Source organism: Hippichthys cyanospilos, chromosome 12 (assembly GCF_059441005.1).
Source record: "Hippichthys cyanospilos isolate Australia breed blue-spotted pipefish chromosome 12, RoL_Hcya_1.0, whole genome shotgun sequence".
Taxonomy (NCBI): domain Eukaryota; kingdom Metazoa; phylum Chordata; class Actinopteri; order Syngnathiformes; family Syngnathidae; genus Hippichthys; species Hippichthys cyanospilos.
In genome coordinates, this window is record NC_142380.1 from 4362680 (window position 1) to 4378711 (window position 16032).

Here is a 16032-nt window from a genome sequence, read left to right on the forward strand (position 1 = left end):
AGGCGTTCCTTTCAAAGCTCTGGCGCCGAATCCAGGGCCTGCCTTTTGATGCTGACAGGTATACATGCTGCGTGGAATTTGATTGGGCAGCAGTAAAATAAGTATTTCCTCAGGGGGGCTCAGCTTCGCAAGAGAACAATGAAAAAGTGTTGTGTGGTTGACGGAAAGGGGGAAAGACTTTGACATCGGAAGCATGCGTCGGTAAAAGTGTGGGTTACGACAAATCCTCAAAAGGGGCATTTCGTAGAAAATTGTCTTTTAAATGCTTGTATCCAAATCGTTGGGTGTGTGGCCGCCATCGAGTGTGAAAAGGAAACAACCATGTATAATCTTTTATTTGCCCGTTATTTTTTACGTGTCAGTGAACGTGCTTTTCTGACTTTTTCCCCTCTGCTTGTGCTATAACATTGAGATCATTTAATTTAAGCGTTAGTGTTGCTTTAGTAGGGCTGAATGCAAGGGGTCCGTGAAATAATTTGGGGGTTTTGGAATTGATTTAGTTGATCTTTTAACAATTACAGATTTGCGCCTTATTAGTCTTTGTTTTTTGGCGCCACCTCTGGCCGCTGTTGATAGTGCATTTTGTGACAGTGTTGCTTCCGTTGGGAGCAGTTGCTGTCGGTGCGCATGCATTGTTCCTTCTCTTTGTGAGTGTCTGTGATTTTTCTTTGCTGATATGTCCAAATTGAGTCGATTGTTAGCTAATGCTAATTTTTAACTTCAGCAGGTTATAAAGTGTTGTCTTGTATGTGTTTAGTTTGTTAGCATTTTCGTTTTGTGCGAGGTATTTCCTTTCTGTAAATGGCAGCATACTTTTAAATGTGATGATTTTGAAATTTGTCAAAATGTGTTTTGTGTCTAAAATCGCTTGCTAACGAGGCAAAAAAATATCTATAAATAACAGAATGGTAAAATTACAACTTTGGGTTTTAATGAGTTAAATTGATAACTATTTTTCACAGACAATACTTTTGAAAATACATGCTGATAACTGGAAATGACATCACATGTGCTGAAGGCTCAGGTAACAACCAATCAATCACACTTCAGCTTCTCAACATCACATGACCAACAGTTGAGTCGTGATTGGTCATTATCGAGCCTTGAACAGAGGTATTATCGCATTAATTATGGAAAAAAAGATTTACCTATTACTACTAAACATAAAAATGTTCATTCTTTTAAGCACATTATGCACAAGCTATGAATGTTAAGTTTATATCAAATCTGATTGTAATCAGTATTCTTTTTTTTAATAAATCAAACCGTTAGATCAATGTTTATCGGGTTGATTTCTTCCATTGAAATTGTAATCATCCAGAATGATTGACGAGCATTGTGATTTCGTTTTTGTCCGAAAGTCGTAAACAGAGAAGCAAGCCCCTTTAAATGAACATGTCGACTTAGTGGGGAAGTGCTGCCTCCACGTGCCAAAATACAATGGGGAAAAAAGAAACACAAAAGGAGGCTTTTATGGCTGTTGGTTTGCGCGGTCACATACTACTAACTTTGCCCTTAGTAGTCATGGCGACAAAAGCCCCTCTGTGGGGCAGTGGTTAATTACAGGAAACAGGAAACGACAATGCAAAACAGGTTGAGTTTCAAAAAGAAAAAAAAAATTAAATTGTACATTGTGCTGTAATTCTTGCATATGTCTCCTTTAATGAGTTTCACGCCGCACGTTTCAAACAGTTTTTTTTTCTCATCTCCAAGGCTAAAAGCATTGAAGTAGAACTCGAACGCAACCTTGCTGCTGAACAGCTCTTCAGTCCCCCCCCCCCTTTTTTTTTGTACAACCGTTACAAATTCAACACATTCTTTAAGCTGAATAATAAAGTGCTGCTTGAAAAGGTTGGCTGGAATCTTATTAGAAGCACACGCCTCCATGGTAACTCACCTTGCGAATAGTGACAGCAGCAGAAAAAAAGCAGAAGGCAGGAAAAAGCCGGACACCTCCGCGGCGAAGACGCCATTGTCTCCCTGTTAGGTCAGCCGTCCAATAAAAGTGGGTTTTTACGGAGGTGAGATCAGGAAGCTGGAGCGGAGTCAACGACGGGCGGTTCTCTGGAAAGCATCACCGGTCATCTTCGCATCTGCACAAATACACGGAAAAGACGGCGTTAAAACGCGGCAAATTGGGCAATGATGTCATAATTATCATCCCAGCCGTGCTTTTTACGAGGCCTCGCGCAGTGTCGTGTTGCATCGGGCTTTGCTGTAATGTGCCGGCCTTGTCCACGTTAATCGCGGAACACTAATCTGGATTTAACATTTGCGCATATGATTCCGCTTAATGGTGTTACGTCCGCTCGGCTGTCTGACGCAAACTCAGCTGCGATGCTTTTAAAGATCTTCAAAGTGGGGATTTATCCGTTTTTAGGTATGTGGGCTCATCCGAGAAATGTTATCTACCAACGGACTAATGCGTGTTGTCGTTGAGTGCCTGGATTTAAATTCACTGCCATTTATTTAAGACCCATTTTCACTCAAAAATTTGGACAAAAAAAATTAATTAGTGCAGTGGGACCCCTTGTTACAGCATTTTTCCCGCCTTACAGCATCAACAACAATTGATTCTAAAATTCAAACTTTTGACTGTGTGTGCATATGACTGTGTGAGTCACACCACACTCATACGTCAGTAAGATGCTGGTCTGCTATTGGTTGGTGTCACGCCATCACTAAGATGCTGATCTGTGATTGGTCGGCGTCACTAAGATGCCGATATGCTAAAAACTTGATCTCGTGTGAGTGCTTAGGATACAGGATTGTATTTATTGTGCATTTTAGTGCTTAACTCAAACTTTAATTGGTTAGCCATGGATCCCAAGACTGCTAGTGATGTTTAAGAGAGAAGTAAGGAGATGATCGGAGGTTAAAATAAATGAATTCAAATGAAAAATGACTACCTTTCCATAGATTGACAAGAATGTTTTGATCAACAGTTGTATTTTACAGGTTCATAAAAAACTTTGTTGACAATAGTTGTATTAATCGTGATTAATTTTGAAAAGTTGTGATTTATTAGTTAAAAAAAAAGTCATACAGAGACTTCTTTTCGGTGTGAGGTACACAATAGCATCCCTTGTCAAAGCTCCCAGAAGGGGAGAAAAAAACTCAAAAACCCCAATTTGGGGAAAATCAGAAACCTTCAGAAGGGACCACAGGTGGGAGGAGCCCCCTTAACCTATACATAGGGCACACCATAATAAAAGGCCCATGTACTTTATACGTAATGTTCTCTGATTGGTTATCGCTTCCAGAGTTCATACTGTGTACGTATTACCAAATGTTCACTGATTGGTTTATTGTTTCCAGCGTGTGTACATATTAGTGAATGTTTTCGGATTGTTTTTCTGCTGCTAGTGTATGTAATGTCTCACACAAGAACATTTTATTTTAGGAGTCATTGCACACACAGGTCGCACTGTTATTTTTTGTCGATTTTTGAGAAAATTAAGCCCTTTTATTTGCGCCTTACGGTACGGAAACTACGAAAAGGTTTCACCACGTTAATGAACGTTAATAATTTTTTGGATCCCTTGTTCATTTTGGTGCGATTTGTGAATTGTGCCCCTCGGCGGTCAGCATCCCAACTGTGCCTTTCCCTCGTCCTCCCAACACCTACCCCTCACCTGCTGCTTAGCTGAACAAAACACAGAGAAATAAAGTTGAACAGAATGTGAAAACTTTTGCATTTCACACCTGAAAGGCCGCCAGCATGAACACAAAGTAAATGGTGTTTCTGGCACTTATTTGACACTCGCCAACGCGTCACTAATGAACGCTTCATTCTCCGACTACTTTTTCCTGGGAGAGTGAAAAAAATAACTGCTGTCGCTCCGGCAACGCAGACATGACTGCTTTGTGAGCTTACTTTTTGTCTTCTTCCTTATCGAGAGTGGTGCAAAGGGGGACAAAAAAAAAAATACGGGCCTTTGTCTGTGGGAGCCGCAAAAGGTTGCAGCTTGCGACAAAATAGCAGCAGACGGATAAGCCGCTTACTGGAGCCAAACTGCAAGTAGCAGTCAAATGCCACACGCCGCCTTGACACATGTAGGCACGTACGCATCCGCTAGCAGGGACACATAACCGCATTTGCATATTGTGTCTTGTTTATTCCCATGTGGTTGCCGTACAAGACAACAGGCCACATGGTAGCTGTCAGTGCGCAAAGACGCAAGACTTGTTAATGCGCTCTACCCCCATCAACCTTCATGATTATTCTTACCCACTTGGGTATTACATTGGATGTCAAGACACTCATCTGAAAAAAGCTCATAGCTTTGCAACTTCAGCTACAATTGCGCTTGTTATGGTACACAGTTGGAATGTTTGATACCATTTTTTCCCAGGCTGATGCTAGTACTAGTATTTTCACTGATACCACCGGTATTTTTGATACAATGCTGCAACTAATGACTATTTTAACCGTTGATTATAAATGTGCCCCCATACAACTTTTTCACTTCTGGTAGAATTCGAATGTTGCAGCCGCGAATACTGTCCGATACTAATATCGATGAGAGCAGGAAAAATACAAACATAGGAAATGTTAAAAGAGACTTTATCATCGATATACAATTCATTCAAACAACGAATAATCAAGAGCATGCATGGGTAAATAAGACTCAATTATTGGATAGAAGACCATGACGCGAAGACCGGAATGGACAAATTGTGAGCGTCAAAACCGAAAATTTAGGATGTAGACCGGTGTAATCCGATACTGTTTATTTGGGCTAATATCGTACCGATCTTTAACATCAATATTCAATCAGGTCACCCCTCATTTAAAAGATCAAATGGACAGTCTTTTAAAGTAAAACGACTTGAACGTAGAGTACATCTTTGCCTGTCTTTGTGTCAGTGATCCTCCTCTAAGTTTGCTTGCAAAGTTAACCGAATTCACCTGCTACAGGAAGTAGATTAAAATGAATCTTTTTTTTTGCTCTGTAAAACCTAATTAATCACCAAAGTTATGCCTTAAGACAATATATATATATATATATATATATATATATATATATATATATATATATATATATATATATATATATATATATATATATATATATATATATATTATACACACACACAGTAAAGTTTCCTTATTGGAATGCATGAAAAAACTTTGGTAGAACATACTGCAATCAACTATAACCACACATTTCTCAATTTTCCATCATAATTACCCCTGTCTCTCCACGCCTTAATGCCAAATGCGCCTGAATATTTTTGGCACCTCAAAAGAAAGGCTGCTAAAACCTCAAATTACCGCATTTTAGGTCACCACTGATGTCATCCTGTACGCGATCGACGTCCAACCGCCAGCTGGATCGCGATACTGGCGTGACGCAGGGGGCTGTCATTTATTGATATTTTGTTTTTGATCACGACCCGGTAGCAGGGAGGCAGACTCCCCGCCAAGGCTTCATTTCGACTCGGGCGGTTCCGGTTCAATTTGCCGTTCGTGTTGGCTCCTCAACAGTGAAACCTTTTCCGGTAAGCCACCAGTTCAGCAGCGGGCAAGGCACCAATTCTCCCAAGATGCAATCCTTTCTACATATGTAGCCCCCCCGGGGAGCCACGTGTTTCCTCTAATGGTATTTGACAGGAGGAGATGGGAAGCCATCGAGGGGCCTTCCCCCATCCCTTCCGGCCTGCTGAGCCCAGGAGCCACTCCAAACCCCAGGGGTTGAGAGGCAGCCAACGTAGGCTTGCCCTCACCACCCCGGAGTCTTTTTTCTCCCTATCACCCCCCCCGCAAGCAACATCGCCCCGCTGAGTAACACGTCTTCCTTCTCCCTTAAGCCGGCCAGAGTGCATCTTCCTAAAAATACTGTTTTTGTTTGCTGGGATAACAGTAGGACTTGGGGAAAAGGGATTAGGTGATTAACATCAAGATGCTATGCATAAGTACTGACAGATGTGACATCGTTTCACTTGGGGGCGAGGAAAGGTGGGGCTCGGAGCTACTCAAGCGGAAAATTTAGAGCAAAAGGTAAATGAAGCATTGCTAACACTTCCAAGTTTGCGCGGGGGAATGAGTTATACCTGAGCTCCATTAGAGGTTGCGGCTATTTAAAGCAAAGGAAGGAGTGATCGAACAAGTAGCTGCCATGCTAGCCCCGCAGCTACAAACTCTTAATTAGTGCCGGAAATGTGAATTGGCAAAGCGTGTTGACGAGCTTTGCACTTAGTAGGTTAAGGCTAAAAATGCCAGGCTTATGAAAGAACGTGTTAAATGCAAACAGATGTTCAATTCCGTGTCGTAGCTTAAAGACGTTTGCGCAAACACTGCAGTCTTGTAATGTTAGCAACGACGCTTGTTCAAAACACTGCAGTGGGTGGACACAAATGAACCTCGGCCAATCAATGCTTACAACATTATCGTGTTACTTTTTAACCTCTATGTATTTAAATAACACAACAAAGTGTATTGCGAGGTTTATATAAATACTCTGGAAGACTATTAACTGTTAGCCATAATGCTAGTGCTAACACAGTACAAGACAAAGTAAGAGGTAAGAAAAAATGGAAGCAAAGCTACTGAGTGTACAAGCAGCAAATTTAAATTCTTTATGTTATGTGCACCTCAGACAGAGGAAACATATCAAGAAAAATAGAGGTACACTTGCACACTTTTTTAAAGAAAAAAAAAAATCGCAAGAAAAACAGCGAGGTAAACCTTCAGTAGAAAAAGTTATGGTGATGAATGAAAACCCACCATCGAGTGAAGCCGCAAAACCGAACCGCAAGTGAATACTCCGTTTCGTCTAAACTTCACGTCAAGACATGGCAAATTCGTCAATCAGTTGCACAGCGAAATCCAAGCGAACCGCATGAAAGGCGACCTGGCTCTCCGCCTCTGCATTAGATCTTTACATTTGTATATGAGGTTGTCGTGACTATGATGAATAGAAAATGCTAATCTCCTTATTATAAACCAGCGTATCATCAATATGACTCCAAAGTTCCATATTGTTGCTAATTGCTATCCAGACAGCGGAAGTTAAACATATACAACAAAGATTTACGAGTTTCTGTCACCGCCTTCTGCTACAATATAATGAACTCAATAACATAACTGATGAAATAAATAGTTCTTCCGTTTTATCCGCTCCCTCAATAAAGAAATACATACTGTACAGTATAGAGCCCCTTGAGATTTCAATTAACGGCATATTTGTCTGAAAATGACAGCGCGAAAAAAAATAATAATATAGTATCATCCCACCAACAAAATGAGTAATGATACGCAAACATTCCCGACATCTGTTTTCCTTTTGTCTCCAGTTGTAATCCGAGGAGGGGGGATCTATCATCGCTTGAGATAAATGGGTAAAGTTGCGGCCGGCGGTGAATTTTTCACATCCACCTGATAGGAAGAATAAGCTGAGCGTTTAAAAAGAGGAACGGCCGGCGATTAAAAGATAATTAAAACAACCGCCTGGACAGAGGAGACGGCCCCTCGTGTCTTAACGTGAGAGAAAAAGCTTGGCCTCTACTCGAGTTGGAGGGGCGTCCGGTGAAAGAGAGAGGGAAGGAGGGTCGGCGGTGGGAGAGGGAATGCAGAAGAATGGCGGGAGGCCGCGAAAAGAAAAGGGGCGGAAGGGTCGCCGAGGAGGATTGACAGCCCGTGAGTGCGGCCTGACCCCCCTGGCTTCGCCTCCGAGTTTTCTCCAAAGGCTTAGAAGAGACCGAAATAAAGCCCGGGGAATGTTAATTTATTTTCGATTGTCAGCGCCGAGAAGGGGGGAGATAAAGAGCGCATACGTGCATAATCAAGTGGGACCGATCCCAAAACTAATGTGCAAGTCCAAGTGCGGTGCTCACACCGGTTGGAAAAGAGACGGGCTTCCACCAGACCGATTCATCCCCCGCTCTTTGAATAACTACTAATTTAGCATTCTGCCCCTCCCCCATGCCCTACATGTGGCACATATAAGCCGGAACATCAGAAAACGGTTGACGAACCCCCCCCCCCCCCCCCCCCCCCCCCCCCCCGGATACTTTTCCCGATGCTCCCGTGACAGTCCTTTGTCATGTCGCGACTGTCAGGACCGCGGCTTCCAAGCCCCCGCGGGGGATGCGGTGTCATTTCCTCGTCTCCGCTGGAGAACTTGCCAGAAACGTCAAGCGTCAGTTTGCATTTCCTCATCGCGGTTGATAAGATATATGTTACCAGGGAGGAGCCCGCAGTTGTAAATGGCGGTGTAGGGTTGCTAGCGTAGGAACAATAAAACGAAAAATAAACTGAATGCAGCTGACGCTTACATTATGTGCAGATGTGCAGAATCTTTCACGGCTCTTCGCCGTACCGAAAAAAGTCGGCGTGAAGTGCCGCTGAAAAAAGATGTCACCAAAACCCGGAACGAAACATTATTACCAATCGATGCGGTCACATTGTTAAGAAAAAATACAAACAAAACTGGCTCATACCCAAAATACACCAAAAATTGCTGGCAAAATTTTTTTAACCAGTTTGTGAGCAAGTCCATTTATAGCACCAAAAATGGAGAACTTTCGTCTCCCAAGATGTCTCCAAAATTCTGAACATAAACTCATAAAATGGTAATCAAAAATATATCATCAAAAATGGTGACTCCAAAAATTGTGAAAACTGTGAAATCATTCAAATCGTATCAACAAAAACTCATATAATTGTAATAAATAATTATTTAAAAAATAGTAACTAGATTGTGACGCCCCTAAAAGAAACCAAAAACATAAGAAAAAATCGTGAGGACCCTTTAAACAAACCACCGAAAATGATAAACAACCTGACACTAGGTCGCAAAAATTGTGAACAAAAGGTTACCAATAGACGAATAAAATACTGAACAAAAAGTCTCTAAAAAAATCTGCGAAAATCGTCAATGAAATTGCCAATGAAGTTGCAATTACAATTTTTTTTTAAATGAAAATTGCTAACAATTGACAATTTTTTTTTATTTTGCCAAAATTTCTGCAAAACATATCTCCAAAAAACCAAAAAATTCACTACAATAACAACTCTTAAAATAACTGTAACCAAAAAGCTGCCCAAAAAAGTTCCCTGAAAAATGACAAAACAAAAAAGAAAGCATAATGACTTCAGGTTTTCCCCTAAATATGAAATTTGTCACCAAATATTGGGACTGAAAAAAACCCCACCCTTTTTTTCCTCCCAATACACTCCATTTATGATGTCACAGTCAGGATGTCATTGGGGATGCGGTTTGTATTTTCTCCTCTCCACCGGCAACGTAGACAACTTTCCAGAAATCTAACTCAGTTTGCGTGTCCTCATGACAGCTGCTAAGATATACAGTACATGTAAAGCACCAACAGGAAATGATGTAAATGGCGGTGTAGGGTTGCGCACATTGGAACAATAAAACAAACCAAAAAAGCTGAACGCAGCTGACTTTAGCGATGACGAATACATTTTCATTGGATGAACAAAAAAAAAAGATCCAAAAAAGATCCTCCAGGGTCTTACAAAAGTCTAAGTTAACTTTTGAAGCCAGAAGAATTCTGTTGCGAACCCAAACAGCAGCACCTATCTAGATATAAAGTCATGTCGTAAAATGTGGGTTAATTTCTGACTGAAATGGATTAAAATCACATAGAATGATTTAGTTTTTTGAACATATTTCTCATCCCTAATTCAAAGTGAATTTCCTTTGAACGCGATACATCTGAAGCTGTCTCATGAAGCATCGCTCAAAACGCAATACGTTACATTCCAACAGGTGTTTTTAGGACGTTCTCAGAAATGTTTATCCTTGATTATTCAGGACTGTGTTCCGACATTAAGTCAAATTGAAAACACTTGCAGATCTTGTGCTTTGTTTTCTCTTCTCGGACAAAGAAAGAACACCTCGGAGGGAAAGTGAGGTCAAACGTTCCCCGTTTTGCCGTTCGACGAAAGCCGAGACCCTGAGCCCTGCGGAACGGCATTCGTTTATTGAAAACACGCACAACAACAGTTGGTGAGTTTGGGGACCCGAGCCAAACGACGGAGGCTGCAGACAAGACAAAGAGCTAGCAGGCCAGATGGACAATGAGAGACACAAAGGACGACTAAAGAAGCACCTTAAAGTTAACCCAACAAAAAGACGGCCCGCCATGAAGCAGCGGGTTGGCGTCCGCTACTTTGAAGACGAATTCAAAAGAGGCGTAAGGTTTCTTCTAATTAGCCACGACAAACCTTTGAATGTTAAAATTCGCAGTGGAGGTTTTACAGAGACATTTGGAATGTCTTCGGCTTAGTTCACACTGCAGGGCTTGAAGCTCAATTCCCAATTTTTTGGTGAAATCCAATTTTTTTTGTGAGGTCGTCCGAATCAATGCAACTTGTAGGTGAATTGTGTGTCGCCAAATGGACCAAAAACATGCCCAGAAGACACCATGACATCAAGGCGCAAACATTGTTTTATTTTGTTACATTTATGGCAGAAAGGAAGGAGAAAGGTGAGATTTATTTTATTCTTTTTAGCTTGTTTGTCCACAAGTGCACAGGAGAATGTGCTACATGACACTAAAACATGCTGCCAAACGTTGTGAGAAGGTCAGCCAATGCTTCAAAATAAATGTCACCATTCCAATTAATGTATAGAGGTGAACACCTTGGAATGCTTTTATTATGAAGCTCTTCCCGGAAGCATGTCGCAAAGATGGTCACTTGATTTTCTACTGCGCAAACTGTTTGTCACAGGTTCCGACTCCTAATAAATTAAAAAAAATAAAAAAACGCAACATTACGTTTACAAAATTATGTTCACTCGCCAATTTATTGATCTAAAATATGACTTTATTATTGTTATTTATTGTACGGCGCCGTTTGCCAACATTTAGAGTGTCGAAAGTGTCCTCGATAGTGACCGGGATTAATTTTTCAGAGGCAGTTTAATTGACAAAAATAACTTTACACTTTCATGCTAACATCCTGACACAGCTGTGGTTGCTACTGATCAATAATGAATATATTGAAATAAATGTGTCTTCTAAAATCAATGACGATCTCAATGCTAATCAGTAAGCTAATGTTGTCACAGCAAAAAGTGTGATTAAGTGTACAGTAAACTTGTCTAGCTAGAACCATATAAAGAGTATTACAACCGACTCCTCACAGTATATCAACTTTCGAAGTGAATTTGCGATATTTCTGAAGGTTAAAAATCGCTAACATGTTTAGAGAAAGCTACAACAGACATTTGAACCGCAGTGCTTTCACTTCAGGCTCCCAGCCAACCAGAATAGAGAGCGCACGCCGACATGACAGACTTGATAACAGTTTTCCGCATCTCCAGCCAACATATGAGAAAGAACGCCTACAGAGGAAAATAGTAAGTAAAAATTCATAGAGGTCATCTGGATTTTTAGTTATGAAATGACATTTGACAAACAATGAAGAATATTAGAAACCAAATGATAAGTTCTTTTATGCCTACTGTATGTTGTCAGTCGGAGCGGGTTAGGACGACGGCTTGCGCATATTTGGTAGCGGTTGCTAAGCAACCAAAAGAAAGTAGCCTGGTGCCTTCATTCGATTTGATTGTGAGTTTAAGCTAGTCTGTGAGTTTTAGCTCCATGAAGACTTATTTGAGGCAGAGCAGGGAGCAGTTTAACAGCTTTGGAGTGACAAGAAAGAAAAGAGCAAACTTTGCGAAGCCCATTTCTCTAACTAAACACCAGGCCATTTGTTACTGATTACATTACGGATTCCTCCATTTTCTCCTCAATGCCCTTTTTGCTGTCGAATCATTCTGCCCAAATCTCTTACTTGTTTTCGCTTTGCCGCCATCACTCTTACTAGATAAGCCTTCCTTTTACGGTGGATATCAAATTGTCTGAAAGACTGACCCGAATTATCACCCCAAATTGTGATTGTCATCATAAAATGTCACAAAGAATTCTGTCCAAATTATTGTCCACAATTAGGATGTAAATGATGACCGAATTAAAGAAAAATTAACCTCTCTTTAGATGTGAAGACATCAAGGTTAAGGTTAGGCTTGGTGGGTTGGAATTAAGGTTAAGGGTCAGAGGTTAAAAGGTTCGAATGACGGATTCCTATTTCATCAGGTTCCTGCAAAATATCTTCTCTCGCAATTTGTTATGCCACTCAAACTCAGTTACAGCCGCGTTTCATCACCTTGGTGGACGGCGCATTCGTTGTATATTCAAAGTTTAGTTTCACCCTAGGGTACCCCCCCCCCGGCGCCCGAGCCAATCAGCTTCACGGAGTTTATTGAGCGGCTATGTGCGGTCTGTGCTCATTAAGCATCTTCAGTGCTTTGGCTCACCTTATTTCGCTGCGCTCAAGCTAATTAGTAACGCCGCTGCGTTCCTGGAAAATCAACACGCAATTACATTTGAGGTCTAAACACGGCACAAATCATTATTGCACTTTTTGGAGGGGTGGGGGCAGGGGTCCTTTTTTTGATGGCCCGCTTGCAATTCAATCAGCAGTTAAAACTCCAAACTGCAGTCTCCAAAATGGCTGCGACGTTGACTCAATTACTAAAACAGCTCAGACTAAAAATAGACAGAAATAAGGTATAATGAATCTGTAATTTATTCACACGTTATCGTTTCCTTTCCAGCGGGTATTGAGCGCACAAACAATGGGTAGCGCAGCATTGAGCCAAGACATAAAACACCTGCTAATAAAAACAGCAATATCTTTATAACGACTACAAGACCTGAGGCGTGTGCTTTTTCTCATGAGAAAACGATTAGAGCGCTCTCTCCGTGAGTCTCGACAGGATTTCCCGTGACATTTAACGACAGGAAATCATGCTCGGAATTGGATTTAATTCACGAGACCGCGGCGGTGAAGAGCGCAGCTATCGTAGTCGTGTAAAATGTCCTCATATCGCGTGGATATTGCACAACGGTAGCCGAAGCCGATGACTCCCCTGAGACCGCTCCAAATACATTAAGGGCCTGTCACCTCTATGTTTATACACTTCTTGAGTTCAAACCTGCCACAATGCTGTAAAAAATGATGTTGATTAAATTACTGCAGGTTTAGAGCCATTGTTTATGCACATAGATATACATCTAGATAAGATAGGTAGCTAGCGAGCGTGATAGATAGTTAGATATAGCTAGCAAGCTAGCTATCTAGCAGGCCAGCTTGCTAGCTAGTCGGCTAGCCAGCTAGCCAGATGGATATAGATAGATTCCTAAGAATCAGGCCAGTAAATAAACACGGTTGGTTTTATTCAATTAAAAATAATTAAAACCGTAACTGTCGAGTAGGATGAAGAAGAAAATAAGAAAAAAATATACTGTATATACTTTTGGGCTACAACGACAACCCTAATTTGGAGTAAGTGATGAAATGCTAAATAAGATCATTGATTCGAGAAAGAATAACGACAGCCTTAATTTAGTGCTCACTCAAAAGTAAAGATTTTTTTTTTTAATGGTAAACTTGCGTTATTTTTTCATGATGCTTATTTGATGGTTAAAAATTGAGAAATAAATAACAGTAATTTATTACTGTCCACTATTTTTCTGATTTGTTTTGTTTTATTACATCTACAACAGCAAAATGTATTAGTTTGGGTGTTTTAGCTTTGGTCTATTTTGTGTTATATATATATATATATATATATATATATATATATATATATATATATATATATATATATAATTATATATATATATATATATATATATATATATATATATATATATATATATATATATATATATATATAATTATATATATATAGTTGTCATTTAAAAACACTCTAAATAAAAGTATTCCATTTACCTTTTTAAAGTATGTTTTGAGGCATTTGAGCATGTAAAAATAAAAACCATGCTTGTACAAAGAAAAAAAAATCACGCTTACTTTTCTCTAAAATATTCAGTGATTTATTTTAAGTGACTTTATTTCATATATAATCAGAATACTTGGAAAAAAAAAACAGATGAAGGCATAAATGGGCTCAGTTCATCATTTCGCTTGTATCCAATTACCATAAATTAACCCATCATCCAAATGTGCCTTGTAATTAAATTTCGCCAAATTCATAATGGTATGTTTCAGTTTAATAGCATTTGATTTGTGTGATTATTCTGAATTACTGTTCAGTTTTTTTCTTTTTTTCCTCAAAGATGCATTAGCGTTTAATCACAACAAGCAGCTAATAGAATTTTGGTCATATTGCTCCTACAGTTTGCTTGTATTGAGGAAATGATGCATGGCCGTAATATATGCAGCCAAACGCATGCTGTTGGCCTGGATGTTGATGGGCTGTTAATTTGGGCAACAACTCTGTTTCTTTGGAAACGAGACACGGGCAATCAATCTGGCGCATTAACAGGGGCAAATAGAACAAGTCGGACCCCTTTTTTCGCCTTTCAATGCACCAAAATTACCACCTTGTTCCCTCGCTGTCGTTTCTGTTAGCGTTTCACTGCTTTATTTTCTTGTTCAAAGGTGACCCTGAGCAGATTTATCAACCATGTCTCTGACTTCACGCCAATTTAACTCATTTGTGGCGAGGAGAAACAGCTGAAAACACAATTCCTGACTCGCTTTGCGTCGCCGGAGTCTCTCAGTCAAATCGTTAGCGCAAGACGTAATTTGGCGACGTCGCAAAGCATCTTGGGAGTTGTACTCGGCGTTAATTACGACCCCATCGCGGTGATTAATCTGACAATCTGTCATTTGTCATTCTGTTGAAATAGCAGCAACAGATAACGCTAACGATCTTATCAAACTCATTAGCTAATGTTAACCCGCGAACGTTACTAGCTAGATGAGCAGATGATAACAAAGAAAGACTTTAGAGTAGATCATGATTTATAAGTAATCATGATTTATAATATTAGCACAAATGATGCCTAGGGGTATTTATTTATTCAACTGTAAAGGAGGTTTTAATTTCAATCTTGGCATTCATTTTTTTTTAATAATATGAAACAATGTACAAGAGCATTAGAATTTTCATCAAGTGAAATTGGAGTAGAAAAAACAAAACGCGTGAAACTCTTATGGTGAAACATACATGAATGTGAACAATTAATAGGCAACCTGTGAGCTAATTTAATTATTTTAATGCATGAACTTTTTTAAATAATTATGTTGATGGCACCCCATTGAAGAAAAGGCTATTGTTTGAGGAAAATCCTTAGCTTTCTTTTAAATCGCATTAACACTACGCTAAATCATACAATAGCATATTCATCAAAAAGCATGTCTCACACCAGTACCTTAAAACGAAAAAAAAAAAAAAAAACACATTTCTCTATTTTTCCATTAGGAGAGCACAGAGGTTGCCACATTTCGCAGAACTAGAAAGGAAAACTCTCACACGTCAGTCCGAATGTGTGATTTTAAAAAAGTAAAAATAACCCTGGGTTCTAGCATCTGTACTCTTGTGTCTTTTAATGCACCGAATCGACTAGCCTAATCCGAGTCCATTTATTTAATGCGAGCCCCCGAATTCTGGAAACAACACCAATCTCGTAAACTGCATAATGGAAATAATGCAAATTGAAATGACATAAATTCGATTAATTGTGCAGCCCTAATCGGGACATGCCTGGAAGTTAAGTAGCGCAAGTGGATTTTGGCAGTTTGGGACATCTCTTGGAATTTAATTTATTGATCGTAATACGACTCTATAGCTAGCTTGCATTGTAAACATCGCAAAAAATCATCTTTTCATCTTGTTATGAGAAAAATTATAAATGTTTTGAGCAAAAAAATCTTAAGAAAATTCAAGTATTAATATCTTAAAATAAGCATTATCTTCTTAAGATTGTTTTTCTACACAAGGTATTTTTTCTTTTTAGACCAAAAATGAGAATATATTTCTTATTATAAGCCTTTTTTACTTTTTTAAAATTTAGTTTTTGCAGTGTACAAGGCAATCTTGGAAACAACTTTCTTGATGCAAAACCACCAGTAGATGGCATTGATTCCCCATTTTAGATATGAGATTGAACACAATTACCTTGTGCGTTTTGAAAATGTCAACATGCTCCAAAATGTTTGCCAGTAATAAATAATACACC

General features: G+C 39.6%; 1 protein-coding gene across 7 annotated transcripts in view; it reads right to left on the reverse strand.

Moving 5' to 3' along the window:
* adgrl2b.1 (adhesion G protein-coupled receptor L2b, tandem duplicate 1) overlaps window positions 1-16032 on the reverse strand; it is a 126340-nt gene that overhangs the window by 95584 nt on the left and 14724 nt on the right. For all 7 annotated transcript variants that reach the window (XM_088428974.1, XM_088428972.1, XM_088428973.1 and 4 more), the window contains exon 2: window positions 1898-2093. In XM_088428974.1, coding sequence (XP_088285100.1) covers window positions 1898-1973 — 76 coding nt within the window. In that variant the 5' untranslated portion in view covers window positions 1974-2093. The remainder of the gene's footprint in view (window positions 1-1897; window positions 2094-16032) is intronic.